The following is a 17,911-nucleotide window of genomic DNA, read 5'->3' on the forward strand; positions in this document are numbered from 1 at the left end:
ATTATCTGACATTTCTGGCCAAGATAATCAGAAAAAAAGTTAAAGTTTTTTAAAGTTGTTATTTATTTTGTCAACCAACACAATTAAAAAAAATGGTCTTTTTTCTTATGAAATACCGAAAATGTCCTCTTTGTGAATGCTGCAAGGTCTATGGAAAAGCTGTTGTCTTTCGTGAAACCATTTGTTGCAGACTGAAAAAAAATTGTAGTGAAATTGTAGTGAAATATCTATTAAATATACTTAATATTAATAAAATTTTTATATAAAGCTAGAGAAAACTTCTTGACTACTTGAATGTAGCACAAAAAAAAGAGTACTTGTGCATTAAACACCCAAACAAGAAATACTTTTTCGGAATTCTTGTTTTATTTTTTAAGATCCAATGAGTTTATTTTTGCCTACTCACAAACATGTAAACAATTCACAGAATAGAAAAAGAAAAAGAAGGAAATTGAAGCGAATGAAGAAAAAAATCAACGTTTAAACAAGAAAAGTTAATAAACAAATTGTATGTGTAACATATTATGTGTTACATTTTGCCATGTTTCTATGCTGCATATTGTGCATTTTACAATTAATATGCTACATTTTCTAGTTTTATACTATTGGTCCAAGGAGGATTAAGCTGAATCTTATTGATTTGAACGGGGCTGAACTGAATGAGGCTTGAATTGCATTGGAATTGAGTTGAAAGATGTTAATGAGAATAAGGACTAAGTTAATCAGGGTTCGAGTTAAACATGGTCTGAGTTCAACAAGGTTTGGATTGCATGGGGGTTGAATTAGGCGGGAGCTGAGCTAAACAGGGCTTTTTTTGAAAGGGTGTTGAACTAAATGAGGACTCACTTTACATGGGAAGTTCTCCCCGCAGCATTCCTTCAAAGTTTCAACCTAATGACCTTAGCTGTTTCTGAGATTTTGTATATATGCTCTTTAGAAAGTCTGGGCGCAGAAAGTGTTTTTTGGTTTAGCTCAACATCCACTTCAATATTCCCTGGAAGTTTCAACTTAATACCCTTTGTCGTTCCCAAAATATTGCAGAAGCCCCTCTTTTCCGTTATTCTATCATTAAAAAACAATGTATTCTACAAACGAGTTTTTCAAGCGTAAACCCACTGCAAATCACCATCAATAAATAAATGAAATCCAGGACGAGCAGAAACTACAATACTTAACCGAGTCAAACTGAAAACAAGCAGAAACAACCTAAAATTAGAGTATGGCTGTGCCTTTTCAAGACCAGAAAATAATTTTCGCTTAAAAAAAACAATGTTTATTTCGACCTATGTGTTTCTATTTGTCATAACATCAGTAAAAAGACACCATCATAACAAAGATTCCTGAAAAATAACAAAGTGGATTGACAGTTTAATATATATACTGATGGTCATTCCATAAGGTCATTAATTTTGGATTTATTAAAGCAAAAAAAGAGAAAACGTTTTAATATTTATTTTGTTTTTAGTACAGAGCAAATTATGTTCTGGTCTTTAGAATGTATTGGCTGGGCGTCAGTCTAATTCTTCCGGGTATCTCCTCGTTTTTTGTTTCAATAAGTTATTTATTGTAATTTCTGTTCGTTTTATGTTTTTTTTTATGGTAATGTATAGTAGTTTTATGCTTGAAAAGCTATATGGCTTTATTTTTGCTTATCTTTGGTTTAATGTAGCTCTTTACTTTTCTTTGAAATACTTCTTTTGTAGAAACCGTTTTTTAAAATTTATTTCTGCTTGTTTTCAATTGATAGTAAATTTAAAAAAAAACTATTTTTTTCAACTGAAAGTAAGGAATAACTTTAAATATTAAAACAAACAGAAATTATTACTTATGTGAGAGGGGTTGTCCCCTCCTCAACACCTCGCTCTTTATGATAAATCTTTTTAGCACTTCTGAAAAAGTTTCTTATTGTTCATTAAACGAACCTTGTGTTTCAAGAGTGGCTCTTAAAGAGTTGGGACAAAACTTGAACTTTAGCGTATTTTTACAGGTATTTTTATAGAAAATATTGAAAAACGAAAAGTTGCCTTATTTAGATTTTGAAAAATATATTTTGACCCCCCCCCTCTTCACCTCATTTTGTTGAGTTAGTACCGCTGTTTCTATTCCTGTTTTAGGGATAAGAAATGATTGAACGTGAAAAACAAAGCATGAAATGAATCTACATACTCCATTTTGATCCTTTTAATACTGGACAGCCTCCATGTCTTGTTCGATAATCGCCTTCTCCGCTAGTTTTAAGATTAAACCAAAATACAGCACTCCCCTTTTCTGGCCAGACTGAAACACCAGCAAGTGTAAACGCGGTTGCACCACCTTCCGGCACATCTTCGAGCTAAGAAAATAACATTGTTCTTCAATAAAATTTTTATGGCACTTAGTATTAACCAAGTGACATAAAGCAATCGCAAATTCTGTCGGTTCCGGTTTTGCTACTTTAGACACTTCCAGGTAAGCTAGGACGATGAAATTCGGCAGGCGTATCAGGGACTGGACCAGATTAAATTAGAAATAGTCGTTTTTCCGATTTGACCATCTGGGGGGGAGTGGGGGGCCCGTTAATTCGGAAAAAATTGAAGTGTTTTTAACTTACGAACGGTTGATCAGATCTTATTGAAATTTGATGTTTGGGAAGGATATCGTGTCTCAGAGCTTTTATTTTAAATCCCGACCGGATCTGATGACATTGGGGGGAGTTGGGAGGGGGGAACCTAAAATCTTGGAAAACGCTTAGAGTGGAGGGATCGGGATGAAACTTGGTGGGAAAAATAAGCACAAGTCCTAGATACATGTTTGACAGGAACGGATCCGCTCTCTTTGGGGTAGTTGGAGGGGGGGGGGGTTAATTCTGAAAAATTAGAAAAAATGAGGTATTTTAAGCTTACGAACGGGTGATTGGATCTCAATGAAATTTGATATTTAGAAGGATATCGTTTCTCAGAGCTCTTATTTTAAATCCCGACCAGATCTGGTGACATTGGGGGGGGGGGAGGGGAGTTGGGACGGGGAAACCTAAAACTTGGAAAACACTTAGAGTGGAGGGATCGGGATGAAACTTGGCGGGAAAAATAAGCTAAAGTCCTAGATACATGATTGACATAACCAAATCTGCTCTCTTTGGGGTAGGGGGGGGATTCTGAAAAATTAGAAAAATGAGGTATTTTTAACTTACGAACGGGTGATCGGATCTCAATGATATTGGATAATTAGAAGGATATCGTGTCTCAGAGCTCTTATTTTAAATCCCGACTGGATCTGGTGACATTGGGGGGGGGGGTTGGGAGGGGAAAACCTAAAACTTGGCCTACACTCAGAGTGGAGGGATCGGGATGAAACTTGGTTGGGAAAATAAGGAAAAATCCTAGATACATGATTGACATAACCCGGAACGGATCTGCTCTCTGTGGGGTAGTTGGGGGGGGGGGGGGTTAATTCTGAAAATTAGAAAAAATGTGGTATTTTTAACTTACGAATGTGTGATCGGATCTCAATGAAATTTGATATTTAGAAGGATATCGTATCTCAAAGCTCTTATTCTAAGTCCCGACTGGATCTGGTGACATTAGGGGGAGTTTGGGGCGGGGGAACCTAAAATAATGGAAAACGCTTAGATTGGAGGGATCGGGATGAAACTTGGTTAGAAAAATAAGCAGAAGTCTTAGATAAGTGATTTAAATAATTGGAACGGATCCGCTCTATTGGGGGGGGGGGTGGTAATTCTGAAAAATTAGAAAAAATGACGTATTTTTAACTAACGAAGGAGTGATCGGATCTCCATGAAACTTCATATTTAGAAGGACCTCGTAACTCAGATCTCTTATTTTAAATCTCAACCGGATCCAGCGTAATTGGGGGGGGGGGGCAGTTGGAGGGAGCCGGAAATCTTCGAAAATACTTAAAGCGGTGAGATCAGGATGAAACTGGATGGGAAGGATAAAAATCTGTCTAAGATACGTGACTGACATAACCAGACCGGATCTGCTCTCTTTGGTGGAGTTGGGGGGGGGGTAATTTTGAAAATTGAGGTATTTGTAACTTACGAAAGGGTGACCAGATCTTAATGAAATTTGATATTTAGAAGGATCTTGTGCTTTAAAGCTCTAATTTTAAATTCCGACCAGATCTTGTGACATTGGGGGGAGTTGGAGGGGAAACACTTGGAGTGGAGGAATCGGGATAAAGCAAGGTGGATAGAATAAGCAAATGTCCTTGATACGTGATAGATGGAACCGTACTGGATTTGGTCTCTTTGGGGGAGTTGGGGAAGGGGTTCAGTGATGGCGAGTTTGGTGCTTCTGGACGTGCTAGGACGATGAAAATTGGTAGGCGTGTCAGGGAGCTGCACAAATTGACTTGATAAAGTTGTTTTCCCAGATTTGACCATCTGGGAGGCTAAAGGGAGAGGAAAAATTAGAAAAAATTAGGTATTTATAACATACAAGTGGGTGATCGGATCTTAATGAATTTTGATATTTAGAAGGACATCGTGACTTACAGCTCTTATTTTAAATCCTGACCGGCATTAAGTCTCTTATTTTTCTTTTAAATCAATCTATCTATTCATAGAATTTTGTTAGAGCTCATATCATATGATCTCTTGGCTCTTAGCTCTTCTTGCCTTGTCACAAGTGCCATATGAGCTTTTAGCTCTTGTTATACTGGCTATTGGAACTGTGGATTAAATTAACAGGAAATGGACATTGGATACCGGAGTTTTTAGCAAAAAGACTTATTACTTCGCCATCACTTACAAAAACGAAAAACACGAAATATTATATTTGCAGATTTCCCACCATGTGCAAGGAACCACGCCCATTGCTTCTAGCAGACGGCTAAATATCCTCTCAAGTATCACCAAATATTACGTGGAAGCCGTTGATGTAGATTTGAACATGACTCTATCAATTCCACCTTTTAGACTACTTGATCAGTCACGACAATCATAGATAGATCTAACGCTTAGAGATGGGAGGAGACGAGATCTTTGACGTAAAACAGGAGGGCCTTGTGTTTTAAACAGTGTTCTTCTTCCTTAAAACAAGTTGAGAGATTTAAGTGATATGGTTGTGCTAGTTCTGAAGCTTCGAAGACTGACCCCTTCTATGGAGGACTTGATCAATCCTGGCAAGCTATCAAAGAATTTGAAAGTCGTAGATTTATAGTAAGAAGGAGATGGGTCCTTGGCATTAATAAGAGAGCCCTATAGTCCATAGGTTGTCTCCTTCCTTAAAGAAAGATTAGGAGCTTGATCACGTTCTTTGGCAAAATTTCGTCGTCACTACAGCAAATATGAAAAGATTGCTTACACCTTGCTTAACCTCCAAGTGGATATTCTCAGTAGCGATCATTGGATCCCCCCAACAAAAGGAAAAGTTTTAAGGGTTTTCAACTACGGATTGGAATAATAAACAACCTTAATCAACCGCTTCTTGGGAGGGGGTATTAAAAGGCAAGGCTCTCAGGTATCTTAGTATGGACATCAGCCTTGGTGCTGGTCAATCTATGTAGAGAGACGGCCCCTTATCTTTGATGGCTTCTCTAAACCTAACTACCCATCCACAGCTACGCTTTGGGATCGGATCCATGCCCAACCTCCCGAAACAGTCATCAGTGGAAAAAAGATGCACACTCACTGCGCTCATTTGGTCACAGACAAAACCAAAAAACTGGATGGAATTGAATAGTGCAAGCGTGTGCATAATCGTCATATTTTCACTGCTGCCCTTTTGCTCTTTCCTGTCGTTCGGCGTAACAGTGAAATTCTAACACAAATGAAAATGTTGATAGGTATTTTGACGGGGAAGCAAGCAAGCCTTGCTTGCTTTATCTCATGCATTAAAAGGGTTTTCAGTCAAATAATACCTATTATTTTTTCTTGCCATTTTCTGAAACCTTCAGAGCTTCGTTGTTTTAGGCTGGTCACTTCTTTCAAGTCGTCTTCAGTAGTTCCAATTTTTCCGCCCCTTACTTGTGTCCGATGTGCCCGAATTACCCACGTAAGAAACATTGCATAAATGTTTAAAATGTGTGAATGTGTATGTTTTCCTAAGAAGGAAGATGTTTTGCCAGTGATGATTATATTGAATCACTCATCATAGAATATCAGGAGAGACTGGTGTATCATCCTCAAACATTCAACTTCGGGACCTTTCAATTACGTTGAACAAAAAGGTTATCTTAAAATTTTGATTGGATGTATTTGGGGAAATGTTGGGCGTTGGAGGAAGGGTAGGTTGCCCTATAATCTCTTTTGACTATTAAAAAAGTTCTTTTAAATTCCAATCGAATGAGCTCTTTTCGAAGTTTCTGCAACAACAAATGACCATCTAAAAAAGTCAATCAGATCATCCCATGACTCTGAATCTCAATATTTACACTAAAACTTCTGATTAGCAATATGGCTCCAAGGCATAACTTACAACCCTTGCTCTGAGGGTTATAGAGGGATATTTAAAAAATAGTGCACTTCTACAGTAAAAATAAAATAAAAATATCTCGCCTTTGCAAGTTGTCAATTCCCGTAATTGTCGGCCAAAATAGAGTCAAGATGCTATTGAGCAAAAAACTAAGAGATAAGTTAAATTGACATAGGGTTATCAAAAATATTTTAGCATCCCGGTTTCAGAAGTTATATTGACACGTGGCTGCGCTTTGTCCCTAAACTTATATGTGATCGCCGAAAATGAACGGTTTCTGCTAACGGTTACAAAATATTGCATAGTTGGGCACCGACTTTTGTGGCGGGGAGGTGGACGAATTATTTTATGGGGGAGATAAAGCCTAAAAAAGCGCATTAATGACTGATATTTCTTAACTGTCCATGAAAGATCCTTCAGATCAATTTTAGGGTAACTTACCCCCAAATTCCTTTCAATTAGCCCCTAACCTCCTTTTAGAAATATGTTTAGACTGAGCGTTGGATAGTTTGCTTAGAAAAAGTCATTGCAGAGCCTTTTCATTGCAGACTGTGTTGTTTTTACTGGGAAAAGAATCGATATAAGTTGAAATTTAGCTTGAAAGTGGGAGTCTCATAGGAATAGAAGTTTCCGTTTTGTTAATAAGTATCTTAATTTGTTGTGTAAAGTAAATTCACCTAATTGGGGCCGCATTCTTGATGCATTGGTATATAAAAGTTAAACTAAATGTAAAGAGGGACAACCCCCTCGTATTTAGGATAGTCCTAAATAGGGACAGAAGTCAAATGTTTAAGGAAAGCAGGCTTTCTAAAATGAAAGTAAAGAGCTATGCTGACAAGCATAGAAACTATATATGCAAAAAGAGGCTACAAATCCTTAGTCCTCCGGTTTTTACACGAAAATTTGGCCTTTTTTGTCTAGAACAAATACTTTTGCACAGGGATAATGTGATTTTTTTACAACAATGCTTCGAGAGCCTCAATTGGGTCATATATTTTTTTTTTTGTGGCATTGCTTGAGAGTGCAAAAGCTTTTTAATGGTTTCAACGGGAATAGACAAGGAATGGCAAACAGAATGCAAGCAAGGCCATGATTGTTGCTCCCCAAAATGCGAATGCTCTCCGAAATGAGATACTCTCCGAAATGCTCTCCAAATGAGATATTAAAACCTAAACGTAATGCAGTGGGAAGTATTGGCGTCCATAATGGAGCAAGGGGGCACTGGGCCTCCTAGCTGAATGACACTGCCTTATATTTTTATATTATTGCTTTAAGATTTCTATTATAAAGCCTTGGAAGTGATGATTAGACCAGGTAAGCCCCCCTAAAACTCGGCATATGGGTGCCCATGGTGGGTAGCTGAAGAAAGGGGCTCCTTGTTTTAAGTTTAATTTCTTTTCGATTTAAGTTTTAATATTATTCTTTGGTTCGATATTTAAAACACTTTTTTGTTTGGTCATACTTACATAGGCCATAAACGTTGCTATACGCTCACCACTATGAAACGGTAAATCTTTTTCAGGCATCAAGGGGCTGGTGTTACCATAGTCAGTATGCGGAATATATCTTCCTCCTATTCCGTAATTTGCAACCTGAAAAGTGATAAATTAAAGACCCTTGGGTGAGTAAGACCCATACACTGGGGAGGATGGCTTAAGAATTTTGCCCCCTAAAATTCTCAGTTTGTCGTATAGTTCCGTGTATGTTTCTTACGATTACTTTTTATGTTTTCTCAAGTATTCCTCCAGACGTCTCGCTTGTGGATCTAACCCCCTAATTAATTATTTAGAGTTTACTGAAGAATATTAGGGATCAAATAGTAATAGATAAAGTTCAATTTATTAGGATCCATTGAAAATATTTTATGGCCAAATTATGAGGAGTGATTCAAATAAAGAGGAGTCAAGGATCAAAAAATGTATTAACTTATTTAAGAATAAAAGAAGAAAGTAAAAAAAAGCAAGTACAAATATACCTTTAAATAAAATCCTATATATTATTATACTGGGATTATAACATCAAAATATATATATCAAAATTTGAGCATCGAAAAAACTTTTTTAAAGATCCTCCCTTTAGTTTTATTCATTCTTTCTTGACTTGATCAAATAGACACTTCAATTAATTAAAAGGCCTGTCCTGCGATAATGTAGTCAAGAGCTTGGCTACATTCAAACTTCCATCGAAGAAAATTTAAGATTGAAATAGAAGCTTATAAACATTTTGCTAAGATACAACTTCATGCAAAAGCCGAACGGTATTTACAATTTTGTGATCCTTGCTTTTACTTTTTTTTTCTTTCTAAACTTTTTACTTTACCTTTTCTCTCTAAAAAGACGCAGAAACTAAAAACTAATTACTTTCGATATGAATTGTTCAGTCAGCTAATTTCTTCGTATCAAGAACGCCGTCATTGTTTCAATTCTTTTAGTGTAAGACAAACATTATTATAAAGAAAAACTGTGTCTAAAATAGAGCGCCACATACAGGAATTTCTGTATTTCAAATCTAAGAAAATAGGTAGCAGTAACTTTCACCGTACCAGCAAAAGTCGAAGGGTATTTACACCAACAGTAACTTTCACCAAACCATGCAAAAGTCGAAGGGTAATTACAATTTTGTGATCCTTTCTTTTACTGTTATTTTGTTTCTATGCTATTTTAATTTATACTATTCTATTGTACTATTTTATTTATACTATTTTTATTTTATTTATACTATTTTTATTTTATTTATACCAACATTATTATAAAGAAAAACTGTATCTAAATTAGAGCGCCACATACAGGAATTTCCGTATTTCAAATCTAAGAAAATAGGTAGCAGTGACTCACCGTGCCTTTTTTTATGGATGGGAAACAGAACATTAGCGAAATTCAAGCGAAAAAATATTTCTCGATTTAAAAATACCTATTTTTAACTTAAAGTAGTATATTACACTTAATACTCAATCGAATTTGATAAAACGCAAAACTGAAAAAAATGAAGTTCACTAGAAACTTATACTAAAAAGCATCAAAATAAAGAAGTTATAAATATTGGAAAGTAAATAACATTATTAAAATTCAGTTTACTAACAAAAACAGCTTAAATATAAAACAGAAAATTGGCAAATTTATACTTCTTGTATTTTGTTTTTGTACTTGCATTCTGCCAAAAATACTTGTTGTTATCTCCAAGTTTTAATCTCAGAGAAACTGTAAAAGTTTTCAAGAGACTGATTGTCAGCTCAGATTAGAGTTAAAAAGGTTACTAATTAATGTCCACGAAGAGAAAAATTTTATTATAAGACATTATTTGTATTTTAAAGTGAATAAAAAACGATGTTGAGTGAGCTCTCTTGATAGTAAAAAAATAAATGTTGCAGTAGAATCCGTGCAATCAACATGTACAATAAAAGGATGTAAATAATTTACTTGCCTGAAAGTACTCGGAGCCAAAATTTTCAGGATAAGGGTTTAATTTAACTGCCCATCCAATTTTGTCTGTAAATCGCTTAATTATTGGGTTGTTCCTATGAGTCACCCAAGCTCTGAAATCAACGAGAACGAAAATTGCCACGAGCATTGAGCTATTATCAAACACTTAATGGTAAGAAATTACCAATGCTAATGGTAACTGAAACCTTAAATAAAGTAGTTTTGATAGCAATATATACAGAATCTGCTTTTTATGGTGATTCCTAATACGTAAAATTCACCAAGGTCAAATTCTACGAGTCTAAAAAAATCACCAGATTTCTGAAAAAGGCGAAAACAGCTCCAAGAGGACACGGATCTGAACGAAAATTACATCATCAGATCTGGCTCATTAGAGAACCTCTCATCGACAAAAGTGTGGAGTAGTTTGTTTTTTTAGAAGAAGGATCATGGATTCGTGTTTACTTGATCGTTTTCTTCTTTTTTGCTTAAGATTATCGAGTCGAAACATTGATCCTAGAAAATAGCAGACGGCTCATTAGAACAAAGATTAAAGTTCTAGTGCCCTTTTAAATAAGCTAAAAATATTTTGCCCTAACAAAGTGGTTTCTTAGCCATTTTGTGAGACCAAAATATGTTTTTGACTTAATGAGTGCAAAATTGCAATCGATTGAAAATTCTGAGATTGCCGATGAATTTGAAATTCTTGAAAAGCTATGCATTGATCTTCCCAGTTTCAGAGACGGTACTGCTTCTTGACGGCACATTCGTTCGTAAAGAGTCACGTAGGTCATACGAAGTAAACGGTTAACATAGATATTTTGAAGCCTCATTTAACCAAGTTGATTTTGAAATACAGATTATATTATTAACTTCTTGGTCTTTGTGTATTTATTGTTGTGCATTTATTTATTTGCATGTTTTATCTTATCCGAACACCGAAAGTTTTTCTTGCAGAATGTTTCTAAGAATATTGCATAGTTTTCTAATAGTTTTCCAAGAATATTGAATTCTTGGATGAATCCAGAAGCATTATGTATGGAAGAAACAGAAACTATAATTGTTGATAAAAGTTCATCGAGAAAAACCAAATGACTTAACGTGCGTTCGAGCGCTCCAAGATTACTTATCCAACTAGTCCGATTACTTATCCTGGGCGTTTCACCTGACGTAAATAACGTCTGCATTTCCGAAGATTATTCCTTGAAAGGGTTGGATAAGTTGTCGGATAAGTTTTATCTGCTAACCCAGTAAAATACAGGCTAAGTGGAGGATACGTGTTGTCATATGTAAAAAAAAATTAATGCTTTAAAAATGGAAAAAAAATATATGATAATATGCAAAGAACAAGAAGGGACAGTAAATGTGAAATGTTGTAAAATTTAAGGGATTTGTAAATAAGCAATGTTTACTCTGGTGTGCATGTGATTAATATCAATATTCCCTGGGGTTGTGCATAGCGTTTTATTTAACAAGTTGCCAGATAACAGTTTTTCATTATCTTCAGAGTTGCCACCTGTAGCACAAAGTGCTATTTTAGCACTATTTCATAATATGTAGCACTGTACCACGTGCTACATTGATTAGACGCATAAAAATTGATGGGACCCTTAAAATGCAATTACATGATATGTGTGTCACATAAAATTGTATGCCAGAACATTTTTTGTGCATGATAATAATCTAAGAACATTTAAATAGAGGATGTGTGTGTGTGCACGTACATTTTCCCATTCAGCGCTCTGATCAGCAACATTTTTTATGTTTACATCTTTATTAAACATTTTTATACATTTTATAAAAAGTGTACAGCAGCCACATATGCAATTTTATTTAACTATGGTTTAATAACGGTAAGTACGTTCCAGAAATAATTGGAGCTAGTATTTAAGAGATTTAAACATACAACACTCCTTCTTGATAATTATGGATAAATAATTATTGAATCAAATACTTTCGAACAGTTTTTTTTTACATTTTTACAATAAAAGTTGAAATTTTTTCAAGAGAAGGAAATAATGGTTGTCTCAACAGCAGCAACATAGTAAAAAATACACCACGGCCCATAGAAACCAAAAACTTAAAATTGCGTTTTAAACAAAACTGTGTATTGAGAAAAAATTGCCATTTGTAGTTGATCCAAGAATGGTAACTATTATTTCAATTAGTGTTGATAACAGCATGTTGTTATAAAATCAAATATATGGGAATCACGAAAAATAACTTGAAACCCCTCAAATTTGGCGTCAATTCAAATTATCTGAGAGGCTTCATGGTTTTAATGCAACCCTTTTTGGAAATTTTTAGTTTGTTAGGTACAACAGCCCATAAAATAGCTTGAGTTCCCTTAAGGATTACCACAATATTTGCTAAGGATAATTAAAACGCTATTGACCTTCCCCATCTTCTTAACGATGTCGTTTTAAGAAATTTCACATGTACTTAATTGAGCTTACTACTAGACTTGCACCTCTCCTAAAATAGTCAAGTCCTCTCCACTATTCGAGAAAAACCCTTAAAAGGAACTGGGAGGAGACACTAACTGTTTTCAAACATATTTTGTTAGCTTTCTGTGTTAAGTATTTGTAATTTCAAAAAAAAAATTAGGATTACAAAAATTTTGTAGCGTCTCAAGTCTATCTGTTTGATCTTTTGTCAATCCCGGATGCCAAAAAGTTCTCGTGAAATACAAAGCCATAAATTAGAAGTAAAAATTTTAAATATTCACAGACACGTTTGTGCGCAGAAATTTTTTCTCCAGAGAGGGGAGGGATCAATTATTATTATAATAATAAAATTTTTCAATAACAATAATAATACAATTATAATTTAAATTGGAGTGTCTAAAAGCTCACAAAAATTTAGCATTTTGGAGAGGGAGCTCGGGCCCAGGCCCGTCCCTGGTGAACGTCCCTAGTCACAGGTCAATTTTCATAAGATTTTGAGAGAATAAAACATCAGTTTCTTAATTTTACTCGAAGAATTAAGGCTAAGGCTCGAGAAGCTAAGAGTATTAAATTGAATATTTGAGCTAACTTTAGGGCCCCTGTGGAAATCAGTAAAAAAAAGAAAAAAAACACAAAAAAAATAGATTTATCAAGGCTCCGATAGGAGTGTCTAAACATTCTTGCTGGAATAGCTGAGGCTATTTAAATATAAGAAATTCAGAAATTTTGACAAAAGGGTATAAAATTTTTTACAAAAATGTTTGTATGTAAAGAAATTCAGGATTACATTTACAGAATGGTTGAAGGAGGAATAGCAAGGTTCCTATTTGGTGTAATTATTATTTTTTTTTAACTTCAGTCTGGCTACCACTATCACTTATAATTTTCTTTTTTAATAGCTTGAAAAGGTCTTACTGTTTGCTCGTTCTTTTATCACTAGCTTGATAGCCACCAAAGCGGCTAGTGTGTTGTGACCTTTGTAGTTTCTTAGCTGCAGTCTTCAGTGCTGATATTTCTTGATCCGTCATAAAATCTTTCATTGCTGTTATAATGGGACTTTTGGAAATTTCCTCGAGTTTGATTGGTTGTAAGAAGTAATACGGGTGTGGCTTGAATAGCTTGCAGTGCAAATCTTTCAGCTGCATATCTGTCTAGAATTAGGAAGGTAAAATAATTGAGTCAACCCTGGATGGATAGATAAGTGTATTCAAAGCCAGTGGGTCATGCCACTAGCACAACCAGTGAAAATAGATACTCTCAATATTGGATATCCAGAAAAAAACATGTCTTTTAAAGATTGTAGCTCCTAGTGCACAGAAAATAGTAAAGATAAAAATCACTTCACATCTAACAAGTATATGTATCTTCATGCAGGTGTGTACTTTGGTTTTGATTTTTTTTTTTTTTTTTTTTTTAGGGGGAGGAAGACGTATAAAACAAATTTTGTTTGATAATTTGAATGAGAAGTGCCCAGAAATTCCGGAAAGTTTAGTGACTTGGGGGGGGGGGGTTGGTCCAAAGTTGTACCCCTTCGTATGCCATTGTCTTCGGACGTACCATTTCTTATAACAAACATTTTCATATTTAAAGCTGATCTGATAGCCATAAACGATCGTAGCTGAAGTATTCAGTCAACACTTTACAATTCCAAGAGAAACACCTATGTGCTATGGAAATGGTGTGAACTACCGAAGATTCATTCACACAACTAATATCTATAGATGAGAAACAAACTAAAAGTCTTGCTTTGTATAATAGACCTTAGCGTTTTTCGTTCTTTAAAATTAATTTTTTGATGTATAGGGATCCCATAAAAATTAACTTCCCTTGTGGTAGGGAGGAGGAGGAGAATGATTTCTCTGCGAAGAAGGGCAAAAAATCTAATATCTTTTAGAAGACCCTACTAGCTACCTTCCCTTACTCTTGTTTGTGGTAGTTTCTGTTTGTTTTAAGTTGGACTCAATTATTCGTTTAAATTTATCTTCATTTCAGCTTTCGCTTATTTGTTGATGAGGCTTTCTGCTTACTTAATGTTTGAGTTGAAATTCGACTTTATTTTTGGTCATAGTTGGATAAATATAGCTCTTTACTTTTATTTGAAAAACTTGCTATTTGGAAAACGTTTTTAACAGTTTATCTTCATTTTAATTCGACATGTGTTTTTTTAATTTGCTAATAAAAGACATATTTGTAGATTTTTTTCACTTTTCTTAAATGAGATTTTGTATTTTGACTTGCTATTTATGTTTTGCACTAAATTTGGATACAAGTTTTAATAATACTTGTACTATACAACTTTGGATAGATTGGTAAAGGAATATTATTCGAATAGAGTGAATTGAAACCCCCTTGATTTTTGGCTTTTTATAGCGCTGAAGCCATAGCCTACTGATCCCCATCATCTTAAAACTTTGATTATAGGCAAATATTTTATTGACAATATTATATTATATTGTTTCAACTGGTTTTTTTGGTCAAATAGCTGTATTTTTAGTTCATTAATTAAAAATAGTTCTGTCTAGTTTTCTAAAATAAAAATAAAAAATAAAATAGGACATTGAGAATCAATGCAACTATATTTGTTTTTGGTTGACGTTTCTTTTGTTTTGCAACAAATATACTCATCAATAGGAACTTTTTGGTCCTTCAGCTTTGTCTTGCCGTCCAAAACTCCCTCAAAAATTCAGACAGGTCCCTTAGCCTGCTAATTTGTACCCTTGCCATACCTGAGATATTGCAGATGCGACATTTTAACAACATGGATAAACCTAGGAATTTTGGATGCTATTTTAGTTCAACGTCTCCCTGAACATTCCCCTGAAGTTACAACTGAATTTCCTTAGCCACTCCTGAGATGTAGCAGATCCACCCATTTCCCTATCTGGATGCATACACTGTCTTTTAACTTTGTTCAACATCCCCCTCGACGTTTGCTGTAATTTTCAACTTAATACCCTGAGCTGTTCCAGAGATATTTGTGACACACACTTTAGGCAAACGGGATGCATATGCTGTCGTTCAACAACCCCCAAAAGCTGTGTCTGAAATTTTCTGCTAAATAGCCTGAGCCATTCCTCATTTATTGCAAAAACACTTTTTTGACATCACTGAGGAACGTTAGCCCTTATCCCAGAGGCTGTGGGGGGTTGGGTCATTCCCAGAGGCTTAGTTATTAAATCTTTAGATTATTTTAAACAAAATGGATATCTCACAATTTCAATTGGATGTCTCTGACATTGTTCTACAAAAAATTAACCTAGATTTAAAGAGCGAAACTTCAGGGGACGATAATAAACCTTGCGTTAAGGGAAACCCTGTACAAAAAATTAAAGCTGAACGAAAATTAAATTAAATAAGCAAGTCTTCTCAGATGAAAGTAAAGAGCGATATAGAAACATGAAACGAGCAGGAATTGTTCGATGTATGAGAGGGCTTCCCATTCCTTCAGCTTACTACGCTGATATAAACTTAAGTGGAAAGAGTTAAGATTAACGACGGGGTATCATTCTCGTATGTGGAACAATTTTCGCTCGGTTTGAATTTTAATGTCGCTGTTTACTTTCAGTACAAAAATTGTTTATTTTTATTTGATCAAACTGATAATGAGGTGAGATGACTTAAAAAAAAACAACATGTTAAATACTAACTTCTTACCGCCAAAAAATCTATCACAAAAGTAGTACCACAGAAAACTTCTGGTACAGAAAGTTTAGCAGTCTCCGCTGTTGATACAGGTAGAAGTATTGAGCACATTGCTGTTGAGGAGAAGCGTGTGCAAGTTAATGGTACGAGCAGCAGTAGATATGCCATCACTTAATATAATAGCTTTGAAGTAATTGCGAAATGTTGTATTTACCCATAACACATTTGCATATGAAAAATGTAATGTTCTTATACTATAACATAAGTTTTCACTCTGATGTAAACTTACTCTGATTTGTTCACCTCTGCAAAGTCGGTGAAATATTTCCAGTTCGTCTTGTTCAGACAATACTGTTGCATTTGTTGGTATTAGGTCTTCAATTTCTTCTCTTGTTTTGGGAGAAGATTTTACATTTTTCGCTTTATACTTTTTCTTGTTGAATGGCTCTGTGTTAGTTCGCCATCCTTTTCCTAGGGGTCCTTTTTTCTGAAGAACTTCGTCATGCTAAAAGAAAATTCTTGATTTTATTTTTAACAGTTAAACTTGAGATTGAATAGTAATTCGGAAATGGCTGATTTTTTACTATTATAACGTGCAATGTTACTTCAAATGTTCCTCAAATGCTAAAAGTTTACCAGAATAACTTTTCCAGAACAAATTAATAAAGCCATATTAAATCCGAAACGAGCAAACATAAACTCAATGTTAAAACAGATAGAAATTACTACCAACGAGCTTAAACTCTAAATGAACAAAAACTAAAATAAGTAATCACATCGAAAGTAAAGTTAACGTATGATAAAGTAAAGTTATTGAATAAAGAAATAATGAAATCAAGGAAGACCAAATACGATAATTAGTGGTTTAAATCTTAAAACGAACAGAAATTATCAAAAATAAGGGTAAGGCTATCGCCCCTCCTCCAAACATTTTTAGAGACAAAGTGCCATTTAACTGTAAAAGATTTTTATTTCGATCAGCATGTTTATTTTGCATTTCTTAAGATCAACAACTATACAACAACAACAAAATAAATTAAAAGGCTATTCAAAGTGTCCTATTAGGAGGTGTTACTGATAAAATTGAGGATACTCCCTTCTCAAACCCTCTAAAGGGCTCAAGTGTTTGAGTATTACTGAAGACGATATATTTTGAAAAGTTAGTTGTCAAAAAAGTTGAAAAAGTTGGCAGTTGACAAAAGAAAGAAAAGAAAAAAAAATGAAAATCGCAATAACAGTCAAGATTAGAGGAAAAAACTAATGGGAGTATACAGGTTACTTAAAATACAACGATAATAACTCATGAAAATCTCAAGGATTTTTTATATTTTATAATATATCAAAAAATGAGAAACTGCTGAAAAAATTAATTTTGCTGTCAGTAAAGCACAGATAATGCTCTGAAACGTAGTGGTCTAAGGAGGCAGTAGAATTAATGGTATTTTGGCAATTTCGGTTTGTTTGGGATTTAACCGACGCAAGATCAACCTTAAACCATGCAACAAACCAAATTAATCTTAACAGGAGGGAGATGTTACCCCCCTCATACCGACTCGAAACATTCGAGAGGTTTTTTGTACTTTACAGAAAACGTGTTGCTATACATCAAAGCATAATTGATAACTGTAAATGCTTCATGTTTTTTGCCGATTGTACCAGACAGAACTTTTTTATTTATGTCCACAGTCTCTGAACGATTTTTCTCCTTTCTCCGCTAAGAAATGTCTTGAAACTGAGCATTTTTGAGTTTGGTATTTTGTTATTTGTATATGGTAACAACAAAACTTATTCCCAACAGAAGATTATCAAAACACAAATGTTGAAGGATGTCTGCAACCTCTGGAGTTGTTTTTTTTTTTCATTTTTTGTTATTCGTTGAGATACCAGAAATACATCCTTTTTTTCGTTTGATGTATCTTTAATCTCTAAACAATTTTTTTTTTCATTTCTCTGCCGTGAAACTTCTTGAAATTGATTTTTTTCGAGTCTC

The 17,911-nt window shown here is 34.6% G+C and overlaps 1 protein-coding gene across 1 annotated transcript in view; it reads right to left on the reverse strand.

The window, feature by feature from the left end:
• Window positions 1-45: 45 nt before the first annotated feature.
• LOC136026469 (prolyl 4-hydroxylase subunit alpha-1-like) overlaps window positions 46-17,911 on the reverse strand; it is a 49,866-nt gene continuing 32,000 nt past the window's right edge. The window contains exons 6-11 of the mRNA XM_065703079.1: window positions 16,211-16,426; window positions 13,195-13,430; window positions 9,841-9,945; window positions 7,880-8,012; window positions 2,167-2,332; window positions 46-191 (exon numbers count right to left, since the gene is read on the reverse strand). Of these exons, the coding sequence (XP_065559151.1) occupies window positions 106-191; window positions 2,167-2,332; window positions 7,880-8,012; window positions 9,841-9,945; window positions 13,195-13,430; window positions 16,211-16,426 (942 nt within the window). The 3' untranslated portion in view covers window positions 46-105. The remainder of the gene's footprint in view (window positions 192-2,166; window positions 2,333-7,879; window positions 8,013-9,840; window positions 9,946-13,194; window positions 13,431-16,210; window positions 16,427-17,911) is intronic.

This window comes from Artemia franciscana, chromosome 1 (genome assembly GCF_032884065.1).
Source record: "Artemia franciscana chromosome 1, ASM3288406v1, whole genome shotgun sequence".
Lineage (NCBI taxonomy): Eukaryota > Metazoa > Arthropoda > Branchiopoda > Anostraca > Artemiidae > Artemia > Artemia franciscana.